This window comes from Macaca fascicularis, chromosome 16 (genome assembly GCF_037993035.2).
Source record: "Macaca fascicularis isolate 582-1 chromosome 16, T2T-MFA8v1.1".
Lineage (NCBI taxonomy): Eukaryota > Metazoa > Chordata > Mammalia > Primates > Cercopithecidae > Macaca > Macaca fascicularis.
In genome coordinates, this window is record NC_088390.1 from 88,522,846 (window position 1) to 88,540,984 (window position 18,139).

The 18,139-nt window shown below is 56.1% G+C and overlaps 1 protein-coding gene across 38 annotated transcripts in view; it reads right to left on the minus strand.

The window, feature by feature from the left end:
* Window positions 1-1,337: 1,337 nt before the first annotated feature.
* Window positions 1,338-18,139, minus strand: part of CCDC57 (coiled-coil domain containing 57) — a 119,071-nt gene continuing 102,269 nt past the window's right edge. For 17 of the 38 annotated variants that reach the window (XR_012426366.1, XR_012426374.1, XR_012426372.1 and 14 more), the window contains one exon: window positions 1,338-1,723. Coding sequence is in view for 27 of the 38 variants with exons in the window: in XM_074020995.1 (XP_073877096.1) it covers window positions 1,539-1,723 (185 nt within the window). In the remaining 11 variants the exon portion in view is untranslated. Of the gene's footprint in view, window positions 1,724-2,583; window positions 2,707-12,253; window positions 12,938-15,137; window positions 15,313-16,794; window positions 17,117-18,139 lie in introns of those variants that run through there. The other 21 variants (XR_012426373.1, XM_074020989.1, XM_074021009.1 and 18 more) reach the window with 6 other exon arrangements.

Here is an 18,139-nt window from a genome sequence, read left to right on the forward strand (position 1 = left end):
GAGCGGCAGCGGCCGGGCTTGGCGGCTCACGCCTGTAATTCCAACACTCTGGGAGGGCAAGGCGGGCAGATCACGAGGTCAACAGTTCTAGACCAGCCTGGCCAATATAGTGAAACCCCATCTCTACTAAAAATACAAACATTAGCCGGGTGCGGTGGCACGTGCCTGTAGTCCCAGCTACTGGGGAGGCTGAGGCTGGAGAATAGCTTGAACCCAAGAGGCAGAGGTTGTGTGGGAGACCACAGAGCACTGAGAGCCCCCCAGCCCATCCCCAACTCCGTCTGTGGATTCCCATGAAGCAAGTGAGGGATGCTAACTTCAAATGCCTGCGCGGCAGTGACTCCTGCCTTGGGGACTGCAGCCTGTCTGTGCGGTGTGATCTCTGCTTGTCACGTTTATCCAGCCTGCACACCTTTGAGCTAGGCCAGCCGATGGCACTGTCGGTATTTTACACGGGTGTAAACCGAAGCTGCAAAGGTCCCATGATTTGCCGAGGCAGCATGGCAGGTCAGGGCTGGGAGCAGCGTTCTCCCATCGTCTTCCCAGAGAAGCTGTCTGCCCGGTTCAGAAAGGTGGCCCGAGGGTATACGGCAAGGCCCGTCACTTCGCCTAGCGGGGTACCGGCTGCCTCCACCCCTGCACTCTGCTGTGGGCAGAGCGTGACCAGGCCTGGGTGCCAGGCAGGGGGCGGGGGGGGACAGAGGCAGGGCTTTGGAGGAGTGGGGGTGGGACATGAACCCCCGACAAGTCACCCTCCTGCTGGTGCTGGTTGCAGAGCACTGTGTCCGTGTGGAGGACATGCAAGGACTCTTGGAATTGCTTTTTGGCGGGGTAGTGTAGTGTGTTCCAGGCAGACGGGCATCAGTTTACATATGTGTTTCTTGTCCTTGCGGGTACCTGGCCCTGGGCACCCAGGTGGCAGGGATATCTTGCTGTTATCCTTTGCGGGGGTGGGCGTGGAAGGCCCAGCGGTGACCGCTGTCCTGGGTTGGCCTCCACCCTGTCAGCGCCTGACATGCGCACCCCGACCTGCATGAGACCCAGGTGCCCACCTGGCTTCCAGGGGTCACTTTGGCCAGGTTCACTGGTATCCAAGGCTCTCACTCCTGGGAGGGCCCCTCCCATGGCACTCTCGGGAGACACTTGCTCTGTGGGTGGGCTTTCTGCTCTGACCCCTACCCGCTACCAGGCTCTGAGGAAGAGGCCACGCTGTCCCCGACACCACCGGTGTGCAGGTGGCTGTGGGTGGTGACACAGGCAGGCCAGGCTCTGGCACAAGCACCTCATACTGCATTTCCCAAGTAGGACAGATAAACAACGCCATGGCCAAGCAGACGCCCCAGGGAAGAACCCGGTTTTAATGGGCCCGGCGCTCCGGGAGGCCTTCGGTCAGCAGAGTCGCCTCGGCACTCGGGAGCCTGTCCCGCAGCTCCCTGCCTCCACCCTGCACGCTGCGCCCACACACCCCACCACGGAGGTGAAAGCGCAGGCACCATGCGGAAGCCCCGAGGGGGGTGGGGCGGGGCGGGGGGAGGAAGTCAGTCCTTAATGTTGTAGTTACGGATCTTGGGGGTCCTCTGGCAGCCTTTAACTTTTGCGGGATGAGACCGGGAGGCTCCTGTGGGCTTGGCCTTTGCCTGGGCTGCCGTCTTCATCCCTGGGGTGGTAATGCCTGCCTGCATCTTGACGGGGCTGCTATCGACTGCTGGAGGAGCCGGGAGCTCTATCAGGCAAAGAGACACGAGAAGAAAACAGCATGCGTCAGGAGGGGCAGGAGGCTGTGCTTGCACGCACTGCACATGTGCAGTGCTTCTGTGTCCCCGGCCAGCGGGGGCCCTGTGACCCTTGGCCTGGCTGTCCTCCGGGAGTCCATGAAGGCCAAAGGATCCTCCTGGAGTGACCAGAGAGCCATGGCCTCACCTTGCTCAGTGGGTCCTGCTTGGCAGGGGCTGGGCCTGCCCCTCCACTGGACACCTGGATATCTGGCTCTGAAAATGGTCCTGCCATGGCCATTTCGTAATGGGTCCCAGGAGGGGGCGGGCTGCTGCGGTAAATGGTTGACTCGAAGCCTCTCCTCCCAGGCCACCCGGGTGTCCCTACCCTCTGAGACACATCCCCTGCCCCCGCCTCCTCGATGGGCCAGCAGCGCCACGCTTTCGAGGCCAAAGGAAAGGCCGCGCTAGTAGGTACCATGTGGCCGGGCACAGGCCAAGGGCCCAGGAGTGTGCCACACACAGAGGCTGGGGCCTAAATGCCAGGTAGCCCTTCCAAAGCATCGGCTGAGACCGTCTTCGCAGAGAGGTGTTGTAGGGGATCTGTATCTGGCCAGTTTTTCTCTATTTTTCATTTTTTAAATTAAGAATATGGGTTTTTTTTTTTTTTTTTGGTAAAACAGCAGCAAAATGTTACTACAAATCCATGGCAGGGCCCGGCGCTGTTGCTCACGCCGGTAATCCCAGCACTTTGGGAGGCCAACAAGGGCGGATCACCTGATGTCAGGAGTTCAAGACTAGCCTGGCCAACACGGCGCAACCCCGTCTCTACTAAAAATACAGAAAATTAGCCGGGCATGGTGGCGGGCACCTGTAATCCCAGCTACTCAGGAGGCTGAGGCAGGAGAGTCGCTTGAACCCAGGAGGCGGAGGTTGCAGTGAGCCGAGATGGTGCCATTGCACTCCAGCTTGGGTGACAAGGGCAAAACTCCATCTCAAAAAAACAAAACAAAAAATCCACAGTAAGGTGTGAGCTCAGCGTCCACTGAGTGACCACATCGTGGCTGGGGTGAGGTCTAGAGGGCTCCAGTGCGTGGCTGAGTGTGGCCCGGTGGGCAGTCTGGACAGGCTGACCTGGGCAGGTCAGCCGGCGGCCAAGGCCTCCTGCTGGAGCCCAGCCTGTGTGGTCTGCGTGCAGCCTGGCTGACTGGGAAGCATCTGTGCTTTGGGGTTGCCGGCAGTGACGCACTGTTTCTCTGCTGGGCTGTGCAGTGCACATGGGGGCAGCCACACGCTCCCGGCCCTGGCCCTGGGCCCCTCTTCGCATCTCAGCTTCTTCCACTCTGATCCACTCTTGGGGTCTCAAGACACCTGGAACCAGGCTTCCTTTCCCTGCAGCCTCGTCGGCGTCACAGTCCCTGGTCCCTGCTGGGGTCCTGGGGGGCCCTGGATGCTGCCTGCTCCCTTTGCTTCCAACCCCCAGAAGAACTCCTCCTCTTCACACAAAGGCTCCCACCTTATCTCTCGACAATAATCCGCCCATCCCCACTCCCACCCCCCACTCCCTCCCCCAGCTCCCCACGCCGGCTCGCAGAAGGTGGGGTATCCCGTGGAAAGGGCTTCCCACTGGGAAGCTGGTCCTCTGACCAGGCCCTAGTACTCCACTGTGACCCTGAAGGGTCTCCTCACACGCAGGGGCCTTGGTTGTCCCTCTCTAAGGCACAGGGAATCTGGAGGCTTTGCCCAACTTGATCCTCCTGAGACAATGCCTGCGGGGATTTTCAGAAAAAGTGAGCTGAGGGAGGGTGAAGGGTCTGCCTCTTTGCCTGGGAGGCCTGAGCTGGTGCTGCTGGGAGGACCTGGCTGTATCCCGGGGCAAAGCAGGGAGGTGTGAGTGGGGCACAGTCCCCGGGGCAGGGAGGGTGAGCTGGCCCCCTCCCCAGGGCAGGCCGGCCCCTAGCTCAGAAAATCCACTTTGCAGGCTCTGGTTTCTTCACTGGTCCTTTTCCTGCCAAGCCCTCCTCAGGGATGGTGGCAGGGAACTGGCCAGGAGTCCAGGACCCCAGGGCAGGGTACAGCCCTAGGCCGGAGGCACGGAGCTGGATGTGTCAAGGCGGCTGCCCCAGGCGTGACTCCCTGTGACCCCGGATTCTTCTCCTACCTGATGCTAATCTGAGGTCAACCCAGTAACTGGTCGGTAAAAACACTCTTGGCCTCCACTACTCTCCGCCCCTCCTTCTCGCCTGACCTGTTTTGCCCAGCCTGGCCGGGATTTCGCTTTCTGCATTGGGCTGATTGGGCCGGAGGGAAACCATGTGAACCACAGTTTGCTGGGCACAGCGTGAGAAGCGCGCCTCTTGGGTCCTGCACCCCTCCCCCACCGGCTGCTCGTGCTCTGGCCTGAACAGAGCTTCTGGAAAGTTCCTGAAACATCCAAGGCGTTGCAGTGATTAACCAGGGGAGGGGGACTGGGGCCTGCTTGCCCCTCCCAGGCTTACCCTGTCCCAGGGCCTGGTGTGTGCTCAGGCAGGGCCACCTGAGCTGGGCTCCATCCCCTCAGGTGGCTGCACTATACTTGGAGGGATTTGGAGACGGGCGTCTCACTCTGTCGCCCAGGCTGGAGTGTAGTGGCGCGATCTTGGCTCACTGCAAGCTCTGCCTCCCGGGTTCATGCCATTCTGCCTCAGCCTCCAGAGTAGCTGGGACTACAGGTGCCCACCACCATGCCCAGCTAATTTTTTTTGTATTTTTAGTAGAGACAGGGTTTCATTATGTTAGCCAGGATGGTCTCGATCTCCTGACCTCGTGATCCACCTGCCTCGGCCTCCCAGAGTGCTAGGATTACAGGCGTGAGCCACCGCGCCCTGCCTTGGAGGCTTGAAGCTGGTGGAATCTCGGGGAGGACGTAGCCTGTCCTATTGCAGGGGAGGTGCAGCCCTTGCTCCCATCTCAGCCTGGGGGCATGAGAACTCTGAGCACAAAGGGGACAGAGCTGGTCCCCAGCTTTCTGGCCACCTGTGGGTTTCTTCTCCTGCACCTGAGCCACAGCCCAGCTCTTGGCCAAATTGGCCTCTGGTGGCTCATTCTCCAGGCGCTCCAGGCTCTTTGGGTGCCCCTGGGCACACCTACCTGGCTTCCTAGGGCTTTGGGAAGGGCCGGACGGTGAGCTCACGCCTTCCCTGGTTCTCCAGAGCCTGCCTTGGGGCTGGGGAGGGCCTGGCCCTGATGGCAGCTCAGGCCTCAAGTCCATTCTATGGCACAGAGGCCCTTCTGTCTCCCTGTGGCCTCTGCTGTTCTCTGGGATTCACCCCTGCTGTCCCAAGGGCCCAAGTTCTGCTAGACCCCCTCTGGCTGCCACAGGGCTCCTCACACACCCAAGATCAACCCTTCTCAAATGCACTGAATTATTTCGAAGTCTCTCGGGAACAAGGGTTTTCCCACCGCTGTCAGCACGGCACCCGGGCCTTCAGTGCAGACAGTGACAGCAAATGTGACTTGGCTCCCCCCACCCCGAATCTCCAGAAGCTGTGTGCACCTTTCCAGGGTCCCCACGCCTGTGAGGCTCACGCCTCTGTCTCCCCAGCCCGTGTCGACCCTCACCTGCTAATGCCTCCTAATGGACACCCCACCCCTGAGCTCCTGGAGCTCAGCCCTGGGGGTCACAGTGGCCCTGGGGCTGCCTTTGTGGGACTGAGTGTGACAACAGAAGAGCAATGGGGTGCAGGGGAGGGAGGCCCAGGTGATCCGGTCCCTATGGCCCCTCCGCATGGGGATGCCCTGGGCCTGCTCTGTCCAGCTGCCTTCCCCGCCTCACTGGCACATGGAGCCTGGAGCCCCCACTGGGCAGATGCACAAGAGGGGAGGGTACTAGGCGCTGCAGGATCCAGGGCTCTGGGCAGTCCTGCCACCCATCACTCAGCCTAGTGAGGCAGGGCCAGCAGGAAACCCCAGATCCTTCAGGCCCCGCCTGCTGGCCTTTGAAGCAGAGGAGAGGTGGGACTTCGGGGGCCTGGGTGCCAACCACAGGCTGACCCCTTGTTCCGTGCCAGCACCTCCTCTGGGCGACCGTGGCTCCTCCCGCAACGGCACTGGCAGGTCCCCTGCCGCTGAGCCTGCCCAGGCCTGCCTGCTACAGACTGTCAGTGTTGCCTCATGTGGGCCCCATCCCAGCCCTTGAGAGGGGTCACCCAGTAGTGGGGTGCAAGCTGGGGCCCCAAGGAAGGGAATTTAAGGGAAACACTTCATGGGCATAAGGCTTTGAGAGACGCGGATCTGTCCCTACCGGAGGCTGCATCGCGGACGGCAGGCACATAGGCCTCACTTGGGCGAGAGGAGACCCAGAGATGCATGGCCTTCCTCCTGGGCCGGCTCCCCACCACAGCCCATCGAGCTCAGCCCACAGGAAGGAGAAGTGCCAAGAACCCCAAGCACAGGTGGCTGCAGGCTGGTGGGTGCCGAGGAGGCCGCGAGGAGGCTGGGACGGTGAGAGCCAGGGACGGGCAGCGAGCTGGACAGCCTCTGGGTATCTCCGCACCCGACCCTGTCCTGCCTTTCAGAGGAGAAAAGGCAGAAGGCCCTGAGGCCCCGGAAGGGAAGTGACATGCAGCAGCTGAGCTGGGGCAGCAGGAAGTGGCAGCTGTCTCAGCTGTTTTGGGGGCATGGGAACTGGTTTCCTGGTCCTAAAGTGAGGATGCTGGCCTCATGCCCCTTGGGCCAGGACTCTGCACTGAGTGCTGAGTGCCTGGGGTGGTGTTTAGACAACTCGTGGTCTCTGTTGGCACTGTCTGGGGACAGCAAAAAGCAGCATGGGCCAGTGTGCAGGGCAGATTCCAGGTAAAATTCATGACAAGGGAACTTTCAAAAGGGGCCCATGGAGCCCTCCCAGGTGTGCCAGGCCAGCGCCCATCTCCAGGTGGGCACCCTAGCATCTCAGGCCACAGACCAGCAGGTCACCGCCATGTCCCTGGGGAACAACACTGCCTGCCACTCACTTTGGCTGAGACCCATGTCTCAGGGCTGCTCCCTGCATGTCTTGGCAGGAGGATGGACAGCTGGGAAGGAGGCCACACTCTCCTCCAGGGAGCCTGGCTCTGCAGGAGCTACGCCAGCCACGCACATAGCAGCTGCCCAACCTGCTTGGGACACGGAGGGCCACACGCCTGGCCAAAGGCCTCTCCCCACTCCTCCTCCTCCCCTGAAGACCAGGCGCCTGGAGCTGCTCTCCAGAGATCTGGGCAGTGACCCTCTGGATCCCAGGGATTTTGCTTCCCCTGGGAAGAGGGGCAAAGGTGCACACACCTGCAGCAGGTCAGGGGTGGGGGATGCATGGCACAGTGGCTTGGTGCCCGGGTGGGGCACGGATGCCGCGGGAGTGGGGAGTGGGGAATGGCTGCCTCGGACCCTGCTGTGTGGCTTGTCGCCCTCCATGGCATTGCTGCACCTCCTGTTTGACTCCAGCTGCACGGCACACAGGGCGAGGTTAGCATGAGGGGCCAAAGTGGCCCCCACCAGAGAGGAGGAGGAAGAGGCCCCCAGGTAGGTACGTGCTTCTGGGCCTGGCACTTGGCACACTGGGGATAGGCAGATGGAGTTGGTCTACAGGTTCCAGAATGAAGGGGGCCTGTTGTGGCGGAGGAGGAGGGCAGTCTGGGGTGAAGAAACACCCCCTGCTGTCCAACAGCTACACCGCCTGCTCCCCTGGCAACACCTGCCACATGGACTGGAGACGACACGTCAGCCCCTGGGCTGGAAGTCGTGGACCGGCATCCACCTGAGATGGGACTCTGGGAGGGGCCAGCTGCCGGCCCTCCTGCCTTGGCTGCTCTCAGCATCCTACAGTGCCATCGGGTGCTCTCAGGACAGATGCCTCCAGAATAGGCTCTCGTACAGACAGCGGGTGGGCTCCAGCGCCCAGAGTCACGGCACGGATGAGGAGGCTGTGGGTCACTCTGCACACACCTCAGGATGGAAGTCCTGGTCAGAAAATGCATGAGCGTTTCTTGAGGATCCCCCTGCTCCTGGGGCAGGCTGATCTCTATCCCCGTTCCCCGTCCCATGTGCCTCCTTGCCTCTGTCCACGTGATGTTGGAGCAGCGAGCCTTCTCCAAGCTCAGAGTCAGAGGCCACAGGCCACTGTCCCTTTGGCCAGGCTGCAGTCCTTGACTCTGGAGCACTCGGAGAGCAAGTGGCAGAGATGAGTGACCTGTGGCCGCTCTGGCTGCTAGTGTGATGAGTGTGATGGCTTGTCTAGGTCCTGGAGTTTTGCTGAAAGAGCGCCTGAGCTGTGCTCCCACCCCTGCAGACGGCTCCTCTGTGAACAGCCGGGCTGTTCTTGCTCCTCCTAGGAGTCCCCCAGCCCCTCAGGAAAGAGGTTCAGCCCTGGCCACGGACCTGGCATAAAATTTGCACACTAACAGCAGGGTCCACCAAAAGCCTAAAACAACAGTGAGTTTCAGGGCGAGTGAGTCTCAGGGCGAGAATCTCTCTTGCTTGTGTTGCATTGGTGTCAGTTGTCACTGGCTTTCAGTTTTAAATGGAAATACACAGGGTAGTGCATGTGACAGTGTCCAAGATATGCACAGCAGATTTTCATTCACAAAAAATCTGGCCCCAAGAGCTAAATGGAAATACCTTCCGCTGTCCTTCCCAAGTCACAGAGCAAACACCTTGGTTCCCAGGGGTCCGCATCAGTTCTGGTGGAGGCAGTGACTGTGAGCGTGACCAACTGGGCTAATTTGTCCTGAAATTTAGTTGGGACAGCCACAGTTTCTTAATTCTATGACCAGAGAGTGAAGCGTTTCACTGAAGATCTCTGGCCAGTGTCTCCAGGGGCAGCCCTGGAAAGGAAGGAGCCTCGCTTTCTCCAAGAGGAAGACGCGTGCTCCAGGGCAGGGGCAAGCTGGGTGTGTCTGTGTGAAGTGGGTGCACGTTCATGCTCTTTAAGCTGCAACTGTGCTTCCTGTAGGACAGAATGAAGTTCATCGAGGAGGCCGATGAAGGCAGAATATGGGTAAGACCAAACTTACACAAAATCCTTCTACATCTTCATATCTAAACATGTTAAATATAAACCTCCAAATACCTACAGGGATACAAGCACAGGGCTTCCGAAACAGGCGGGATACACAGCCTCAGTCTGTCCGAGGCCCACACAGAAAGTCTTGGGGGAGTCACTGAAGGAAGGAGGGGAAAGAGCTCAGAAGAAGCCATAAGAGAGCGAGACATGGACAGGAAACCAGGCGGCCCCGGTGCCCCACAGGAGTTCAGAGTCGAGGGCTGGGGTGGCACAGAGGGGAGCGTGTGGCACACATACCTGAGAGGGGCCTACGAGGTGGCTGCAAGGCACGAGGTTCTGTGAACCCGGTGTGAACTGGCAGATGTTACCACAGGACAAAATTAGAATGTGTAACTTGTAAAGCAGCAGAGGAAAACTTGGTTTCTCCAGTGTAAAACAAGAATGTAGGAAAATGAAACAAATGGAAAATAAATAATGTGGAGATTAAATTCCAGTAGACAATAGTTCAATGGATATTTATAGATGAGTAAACTGACTAATGAAAAAAAAATCTTAGATTGAATTTTTTAAAAATAAAGATCCAACAATAAAAGATCCACTTAAAAAGACAGAAAAAGTAAAAATTAAAAAATAAAATAGAATTAGGCAGAAAATGTCACAAGAGGCAAAGAACTCTTCTCCTTTTTTTTTTTGAGACAGAGTCTCGCTCTGTCACCCAGGCTGGAGTGCAGTGGTGGGATCTCGGCTCACTGCAAGCTCCGCCTCCTGGGTTCACGCTGTTTTCCTGCCTCAGCCTCCTAAGTAGCTGGGACTACAGGCACCCGCCACCACGCCTGGCTAATTTTATTTGTATTTCTTTTAGTAGAGACAGGGTTTCACCTTGTTAGCTAGGATGGTCTCAGTCTCCTGACCTCGTGATCCATCCACCTTGGCGTCTCAAAGTGCCTGGCCTTTTTTATTTATTTATTTTTTTGAGAGGCTGTCTTGCTCTGTCACTCAGGTTGGAGTGCAGTGGCATGATCATGGTTCACCGCAGCCTCGACCTCCTGGGTTCAAATGATCCTCCTGCCCCAGCCTCCCAAGTAGCTGGGACCACAGATATGTGCCACCACACCCAGTCTTCTTATCTTTTAAAGCATGTTGGGCCTTGTTTTGACAGAAAGGTGGGTTACATGTTTTCTTGTTTTTTGTTTTTGTTTTTTGAGACAGAGTCTGCTCTGTCACTCAGGCTGGAGTGCAGTGGTGCGATCTCGGCTCACTGCAACCTCTGGCTCCAAGGTTCAAGGGATTCTCGTGCCTCAGCCTCCCAGGTAGTTGAAATTACAGGCGCTTGCCACCATACCTGGCTAATTTTTATATTTTCAGTAGTTGGCCAGGCTGGTCGTGAACTCCTGACCTCAAGTGATCCGTCCGCCTCGGCCTCCCAAAGTGCTGGGATTATAGGTGGAGGTCATAGTGCTCGCCTTCTTGTCTTTTAAAGGGTGTTGGGCCTTGTTTTGGGTAAAAGTTGGGTTATGTGGTGTGTTTTTTTTTTTGAGACAGAGTCTGCTCTGTCACTCAGGCTGGAGTGCAGTGGTGCAATCTCGGCTCACTGCAACCTCTGCCTCCCAGGTTCAAGTGATTCTCCTGCCTCGGCCTCCCAAGTCATTGGGATTACAGGCATGCACCACCATGCCTGGCTAATTTTTGTATTTTTAGTAGAGACAGGGTTTTACCAAGTTGACCAGGCTGGTTGTGAACTCCTGGCCTCAGGTGATCCGCCCACCTCGGCTTCCCAGAGTTCTGGGATTACAGGGGTGAGCTGACACGCCCGGCTTTGGATTCCTATAGCTGCAGTTTCTCAGGTAGGTTCTAGATGAGCCTTCACTGCAGACAGCATCAGCCCCATTCCCACGGTGTGGCTCCTCCGGAGTCTCCACTGAATGTCCACAGTGATCACCGGGGACCCATCACCCCGGCTGTAGCTTCAGTATGTCATGACGCTGTGTGAGCTCTGGAAGTTGTTCACCTTACACGCTCCTTTCTCCTCTTTGCCTGGCTGTGTGGCGTTTTCTTCTATACACGTGCAGGCTGGTCCTCAGTGCACACTCGAGAGAGCCCTGTGCAGATTTTCTGGAGCTCTTTTCTGCAGTTTCCTCCTTGCTGGATTCTGCCCTGAAACGCCGGCTCCTGCTATCTCCCCAGGCCCCAGTGCAGTCTCAACTCCGTAAGGGAACTCAGCTCTGCTCAGGCCCTGCTTCTCTCCCTGTACCGGCAGCCCAGACAGGGCCTTCAGGCAGAAGGCCAGGGCCCCAGGGCTCGCCTTGCCTGTGTCCTTCCCACAAGGGTGGCAGTCTTGTCCTCGATCTCGGTCTTGTTCGGCCAGTTGTCCAATGTCTACAAACTGTTGTTTCATATACTTTTTCCAGTTTTCTAGTTGTTTATGGAGGAACATTAAAGTCTGGTCCTTATAACTACAGCCTGGCCAGAAGCAGAAGTGAGTGCCAGCTGTTGGGAGGCCATAGAATAAATATTACCAGAAAGTAAGCCGATTTGGTTATTTCTTAATGTATTTACTTTGTTCTAAAAGTTATTTCAACACAAGTTACTTTCCTAAGTGGCAATCATGGTTTCGTCATTACCATTTCAAGAAAAGAGCTAACAAACATCTACTTGACCATCTGTTTCTGAGAAAGTTCTGAGGCTGCCCTGTCCTTCTTCAGAAGCCACAGGTGTGACAATCAGTGAAGGTGGGAGGCTGGGGTTGTCTGTGCCATTCAGGACACCCCAGTGCTCCCTTCTTGGCCAGAGCACCGGTTCTTGGATTCCTGTAGCTTCCATGACAAGGTGCTGTGGGGCTGTGCAGACGTCTAGCCTCATAAAACGTCACCAGCGTGAACTGCTCTGTCAGTCACAGCTTGCCCTGAGAGCAGCAACGGGGCTAGAAGGACAGGGGCAGGCACTGAGACACAAGAGAGCAGGGTCCTCTCCTTCCTGGACAGCAGGACTGTCCTGATCCCACTGCAAGGCTGCCGTGGCAGTGACCAGTGAGGCCTGTGCTCGTGTTTTTGCACACTGAGGAGCTGCCTCCATTCATTCTCCCTCACATTCCTGGAGCCCACATGCTCCTCACCAAGCTTGCCTCCTGGCTCATGTGTGGGTGAAGGGCTCCACGGCAGGCCGGGCTCGGGGCTCATACCTGTCCTCTCAGCACTTTGAGAGGCCAAGGTGGCAGGACCGCTTGAGCCCAGGAGTGCGAGACCAGCCTGGGTGCCAGAGTGAGACCCCGTCTCTACAAAAAAATTTTTTAAAAAGTAAAAAGATTAGCCAGGCATGGTGATGTGCACCTGTAGTCTCAGCTACTCAGGAGGCCAAGGGAGGTGGATCACTTGAGCCTGGAAAGTTGAGGCCACAGTGAGCCAAGATTGTACCACTGCGCTCTGGCCTGGGCGACAGAGCAAGAATAAAGTAAATAAATAAGAGCCCCATGGCCCCTGTGCCTGCCCTGCAGCTTGGTCTTGCAGCTGTCTTGGGCTGTCCATCTCACCTTGGCCACCAGGAGCCTGACGTGCACCTTCTAGCGTAGGTTTCCTGGGCCCCGACGGAGAGACCACAGACGGAAAAGCGGACTGTGATGTTCCCTGCGCATTTACAGGGGAGGCATAGACTGTTCTTCACTGTCCCCCATTTCTTCATGTGTCACAGCCGGCTCCTCGCCCATCCATGGTGGGGGCATCCCAACCTGCTCTCCTGAACAAAATGAACGGAAGCCTTGGGTGTCACAAGAAGCACAAAAGTGCCTGTGGAGGTCGGGGCTGGAGGCAGCATGGGAGCGCGGAGGGGCGGGGGCGTGAGGATGAGCTGGTGCTGATGCCAAATGCTCAAGGCATGTTTGTATATCTCGGGAGCCCAGCTGGTCCTGCAGAGGCCAGTCACACTGAAATGCCACTCTGGAGTTCCACCATCCTTTCAGGAAAAGCCCAGGACAGTCTCAGTTCAAAAGCACAGGACACGAGGCAGGGGATGGAGGGAGTGTGTCCTGGGCGCCCACTGGCTCCTGAATGCAGAGGCTGGCAGCCCCTGCAGGGCCACAGTGACTGGTTGAGGGGCTCAGGTATCGCAGTCCCGCGCTCTGTCTTCTCAGAGGCCAGGTGTGGGAGTCGAGATGCACTCACCCACAGCCACTCCATCCCCAGGCGTGGTCCCACTGGAGTCCACCAAACCTCTAAAACTGTAAACATGACTCTTAGCTGGAGGGCCACCCGTGGGGCAGCAGTGTGCCATCATTTGGCCCACACCTTGTTTGGATTTACTTAGTTGCCAATATTTTAGAAAGGAAACACTTTATATATAAAATGAACAGGATTTCCAGCCTCTCTGAGAAAAATGGGAAGACAGGCTTGTTGGCTCCACATTGCCATGGAGGGCGGCCCTGGGGTGGCACTGACATGGCCTCAGAAGACCAAGCCAGCCTGCAGGGCCACCACTGACCCCACTCCACAAGGTTGGCAGTCACCCTGTGCATGGGCACCTAGAACCTTCTCTGCAAAGGAGGCTCTGGCCTGGACTGGATCCAGGGCTTGGATTCAGATCCTGACTCCACCAGCTGGGGCTCTGTGACTTTGGACTTTGCCTCCGTCTGAGCAAAGAGCCCCAGCCTGCGACAACCACTGGGGCCTGGGCAGGGCGCAGTCACTCCAGCCCTGTGTGATCTCGGGCTGTCCAGCAAGAGGGGGCAAGAGGGGGAAAGAGGGGGCGGCTTTTGTCCTTCTTTCCCTTTGGATCTTTAGATGAAAAAAGCCTGGCTATAAGGTGTCTTCAACACACAGAACTGCCTAGAAATGCTCTAATTCTACCAACAGTTTAAAAAAATAACCAAGTTAGCAGTCAGTCAACAGAATCATGCGACCTAAGATAACATTTTATGGGCCAGGCACGGTGGCTCACGCCTATAATCCCAGAGCTTAGGAAGGCTGACATGGGACTGATTGAACCCAGGAGTTCGAGACCATCTTGGGCAACATAGTAAGACCCTGTCTCTACAAAAAAAATTTTTTTAATTAGCCGGGCATGGTGGCTTACACCTCTGGTCCCAGCTGCTCAGGAGGCTGAGGCAGGAGGATCACTTGAACCTGGGAGGTGGAGGCTGCAGTGAGCTGAAATCGCACCACTGCACTCCAGCCCGGGCGACAGAGGGAGACTCTGTCTCAAAAATTAAAAAAATGTATGCAACCTTTTTTTTGTTTTTTTGAGATGGAGTCCCACTCTGTTGCTCAGGCTGGAGTGCAGTGGCGAGATCTTGGCTCACTGTAACCTCCGCTCTCTGAGTTCAAGTGATTCTCCTGCGTCAGCCTCCGGAGTAGCTGGGATTACAGGTACCCGCCACTGTGCCCGGCTAAGTTTTTGTATTTTTAATAGAGACGGGGTTTCACCATCTTGGCCAGGCTGGTCTTGAACTCCTGACCTCATGATCCACCCGCCTCGGCCTCCCAAAGTGCTGGGATTATAGGCGTGAGCCAACTCGCCCGGCCACAACCTTTTTTTTTTTTTCTTTTTTAAAGGAAACATCTCAAAATCTGTGGAGAAATAAATATAAATTTCAAAAGAACAAATTTTTTAAAGAAAAAAAAAAAGCCAGCATTAACATGGGGCCCCCTTTAAAGTTGTGACCCTTTTTGCTCCTAAACCATCCTCTGCAGCTGGAGGGTGGGGTGGGGAATGAGAGTGGGGGGGAGGGGGGCCTCCACCCAGAAGAAAACAAAATCACTCACCCTGACCCACCCAGAGGGTGCACGGCAGGGACCACCGCCAACTCCCACCTCCAGGGAGCCGCCCACTGAGCCCTGGCCCCAATCTCAATGAGGCCCCACGTGGCAGCCCTACCCCCTTCTCCTGTGCAGGCTTCCCCACCCCCACAGCACAGCCGCATTCCTCAGAAGCTCTGGCCCAGCATCTCCTCTGACCCCACGACACACTTGGCCCTCCCCCTGCTCTCATCAGATAAGTCCCTTCCAGAACTCCAGGGTGTAGAGTGAGGGCTGGGCCTTGGGACCCTCAGCTATGGCTCTGTGGCCATGTGGCCTTGGGCCTCAGTTTCTGCATTTGAAAATGGCGTCGTAGTAGCTGTACAGCCTTAGCCTGAATACCCGAGCACAGGTGAAACACCAGGTATGGTGCCTGGCACTTAGCAGGCACTCAACAAATGTTCAAGGAAAACACACAAAACCATTCTGATTGCATGTGTCTGTAAACCAGGCTTCAGCCCTCCCTCTGGTCTCCAGTCCAGGCCCCCACAGCAGGGCCCTCTCTGGAAAGCTTCTGTCTCCCTTTGAATCCCTGACTTTCAGAAGTCACAACAAACACCCATTTTTCTGTTGCCAGCTTTCCTAGTCCCCTTTGAAAAGGACAAAAATGTCAACAACACATATACCACATATAATATGGCCAACTGATAGGAAAAATCACCAATCTCATCCTTTAAAAATGGCAAATTGGGCCAGATGCGATGGTTCACGCCTGTAATCCCAGCACTTTGGGAGGCCGAGGTAGATCACTTGGGCCCAGGTGTTCGAGACCAGCCCGGGCTAACATGGGGAAAACCCATCTCTACAAAAAAAATTAAAAATTAGCCAGGTGTGGTGGTGTGCACCATAATCCCAACTATTCAAGGGGCTAAGGTGGGAGAACCACTTGAGCCCAGGAGGTGGAGTCTGCAGTGAGCTGGGATTGCACCACTGTACTCTAGCCTGGGTGACAGAGGGAGATCCTGACTCAAACAACAGCCAGGCAAATTGGGCCAGGTGCTCACGCCTGCAATCCAGCACTTGGGAGGCCGAGGTGGGAGGACTGTTTGAGCCCAGGAGTTCAAGACCAGCCTGTGCAACATGGCAAGGTCTTGTCTACAAAATGTAAAAAATTAGCCAGGTGTGGTGGTGTGCGCCTGTGGTCCCAGCTGCTGGGAATGCTGAGGAAGGAGGAATGCTTGAGCCCGGGAGGCTGAAGAGCCTGGGAGGTTGAGGCTTTAGTGAGCCATGGCAGTGCCACTGCACTCCAGCCTGGGCAACAGACTGAGACCCTGTCTCAAAAACACAAAATAAGGCTGGGTGCGGTGGCTCATGCCTGTGATCCCAGGACTTTGGGAGGCCAAGGCAGGAGGGTCACTTGAGGTCAGGAGTTTGAGACCAGCTTGGCCAACATGGTGAAACCCTGTCTCTACTAAAAATACAAAAATTACAAAAAACTAGCCGGGCGCGGTGGCGGGCGCCTGTAGTCCCAGCTACTCGGGAGGCTGAGGCAGGAGAATGGCGTGAACCCGGGAGGCGGAGCTTGCAGTGAGCTGAGATCCGGCCACTGCACTCCAGCCTGGGTGACAGAGCAAGACTCCGTCTCAAAAAAAAAAAAAAAAAAAAATACAAAAATTAGCTGGGCACGGTGGCAGGCGCCTGTAATCCCAGCTACTCAGGAGGCTGAGGCAGGAGAATCGCTTGAACCTTGCAGAGAAGGTAGAGGTTGCAGTGAGCTGAGATTGTGCCACTGCACTCCAGCCTGGGCGACAGAGTGAGACTCCATCTCAAAATAAATACATAAAATAAAATGGACTAGGGAAAAAAAGGCAAATTAAAACCAATAACGAAGTATCAGTTTTGACTTATCAGATTGACCAAAAACCAAACCAACAAACAAACAAAAAAGCACCCAAAGCATCTGCTAAACCCACCAGTACTGAGTGAGGAAAGCTGCCTCACGCCTGCAACCAGGAGCAGGAGTTGGGCCAATGTCCCGGGGGCAATTGGGTAACAGCACTCAGAACTCAAACTGCCCCTACCTTCGACCCAGCTATTTCCCTCCTAGATACTGATCTAACAGCAGCCTCTGTGAGCACGCAGGGCACACGCACAGGAGCTTCACTGTCTTAAGAGCTAAAAACGACAGGCCGTCCAAGTGTCCACAAACATCAGCCAACAAAACAAAGGGAGGTGAGCTGATGCAGCTGCTCACAAAACTACCAGAAAGATCTGCCAGCTCTGTGTGTACTGACATAGAAAAATACTGCAGACATAAATAAAAAAGCAAGCTGCCCACACAATATGCGATTGAAAGGAAAGAGGATATACACATATATTTAAAAAACCACTTCTGTTCTCAGAGGGTGGCTGGGGAGTCTGGAGGGGTGCAGGGGCACTGGGCAGCTGTGGCCTGAGGGGTAGGGACTGGGAGGGAGTAAGAGAAGAGGGGGAGGGAACACAGTCCACTGAAACGTGATGTGGTGCTACTCATTAGTGCAGGACGCCCCAGCACCCGGAGACGGTTTGGAGCACCCTTTGCCCAGCGAGGTGCTCGGGAACTTGCGGCGCTTTGCTGCCCACAGACACGGGACGGACTCCTGGGTGGCTGGTCCCTGTACCGGCTCCTGAAAGGACATTTGGAGCACTTGATACACACCCTTAAGTGCACTCTAAGAAGGTGGAGGCAGGCCGGGCGCGGTGGCTCAAGCCTGTAATCCCAGCACTTTGGGAGGCCGAGACGGGCGGATCACGAGGTCAGGAGATCGAGACCATCCTGGCTAACACGGTGAAACCCCGTCTCTACTAAAATACAAAAAAACTAGCCGGGCGAGGTGGCGGGCGCCTGTAGTCCCAGCTACTCGGGAGGCTGAGGCAGGAGAATGGCGTGAACCCGGGAGGCGGAGCTTGCAGTGAGCTGAGATCCGGCCACTGCACTCCAGCCTGGGCGACAGAGCGAGACTCCGCCTCAAAAAAAAAAAAAAAAAAAAAAAAAGAAGGTGGAGGCAGGTCTGCTGCAGGGGTCGGCGTCAGAAGCAGGTCCTTCTCTGGGGGTGAGGTCAGACATGTGCCTGGTGCTTCTCTGGCGGTGAGGTCAGACATGTGCCTGGTGCTTCTCTGGGACTGCCTCAGGGAGGGCTTCCGTCCTCACTGGCTGCCACTCGGCCTGCGGTGTGCTTTATGTACGCTGGCTTCTGTTGTGCTGCTGAAGAATATCTTTCCAGGTAAAAACACTACCTTCGAAATCTGTGATTTCTTCACCCGTATCTAAGGTTAACCCTCGTCCGGCCATTTGTAAATACTCAATTCTACTTCTGCGTATTTTCGTGGTTTGTCTTGGAGTCCCTCTCTCGGCCTGGAATGCCTGGTAGTGTGTGGTCTCCGTGAGAGGAAGTGGAGATCGAGTGAGCCGTGTTCCCACCCTGCCAGTTGTTGAATGGTTCTTTCTTTCCTTGGCTCCTGGAGAACAGCTACATTCTTATCTACCAGGCTCCGCCAAGCGGGCCGAAGGTGGGGGCGGGGGTGGGGGTGGGAGTGGTGAGAAATTATGTCTGTATTTTGATTAGAATGACACTACAGATTACTTCGGAGAAAACTGCTGCCTTTGTATATTTAATGCTTCCATCCAGGAAGTGTCTATTTTTCAAGCC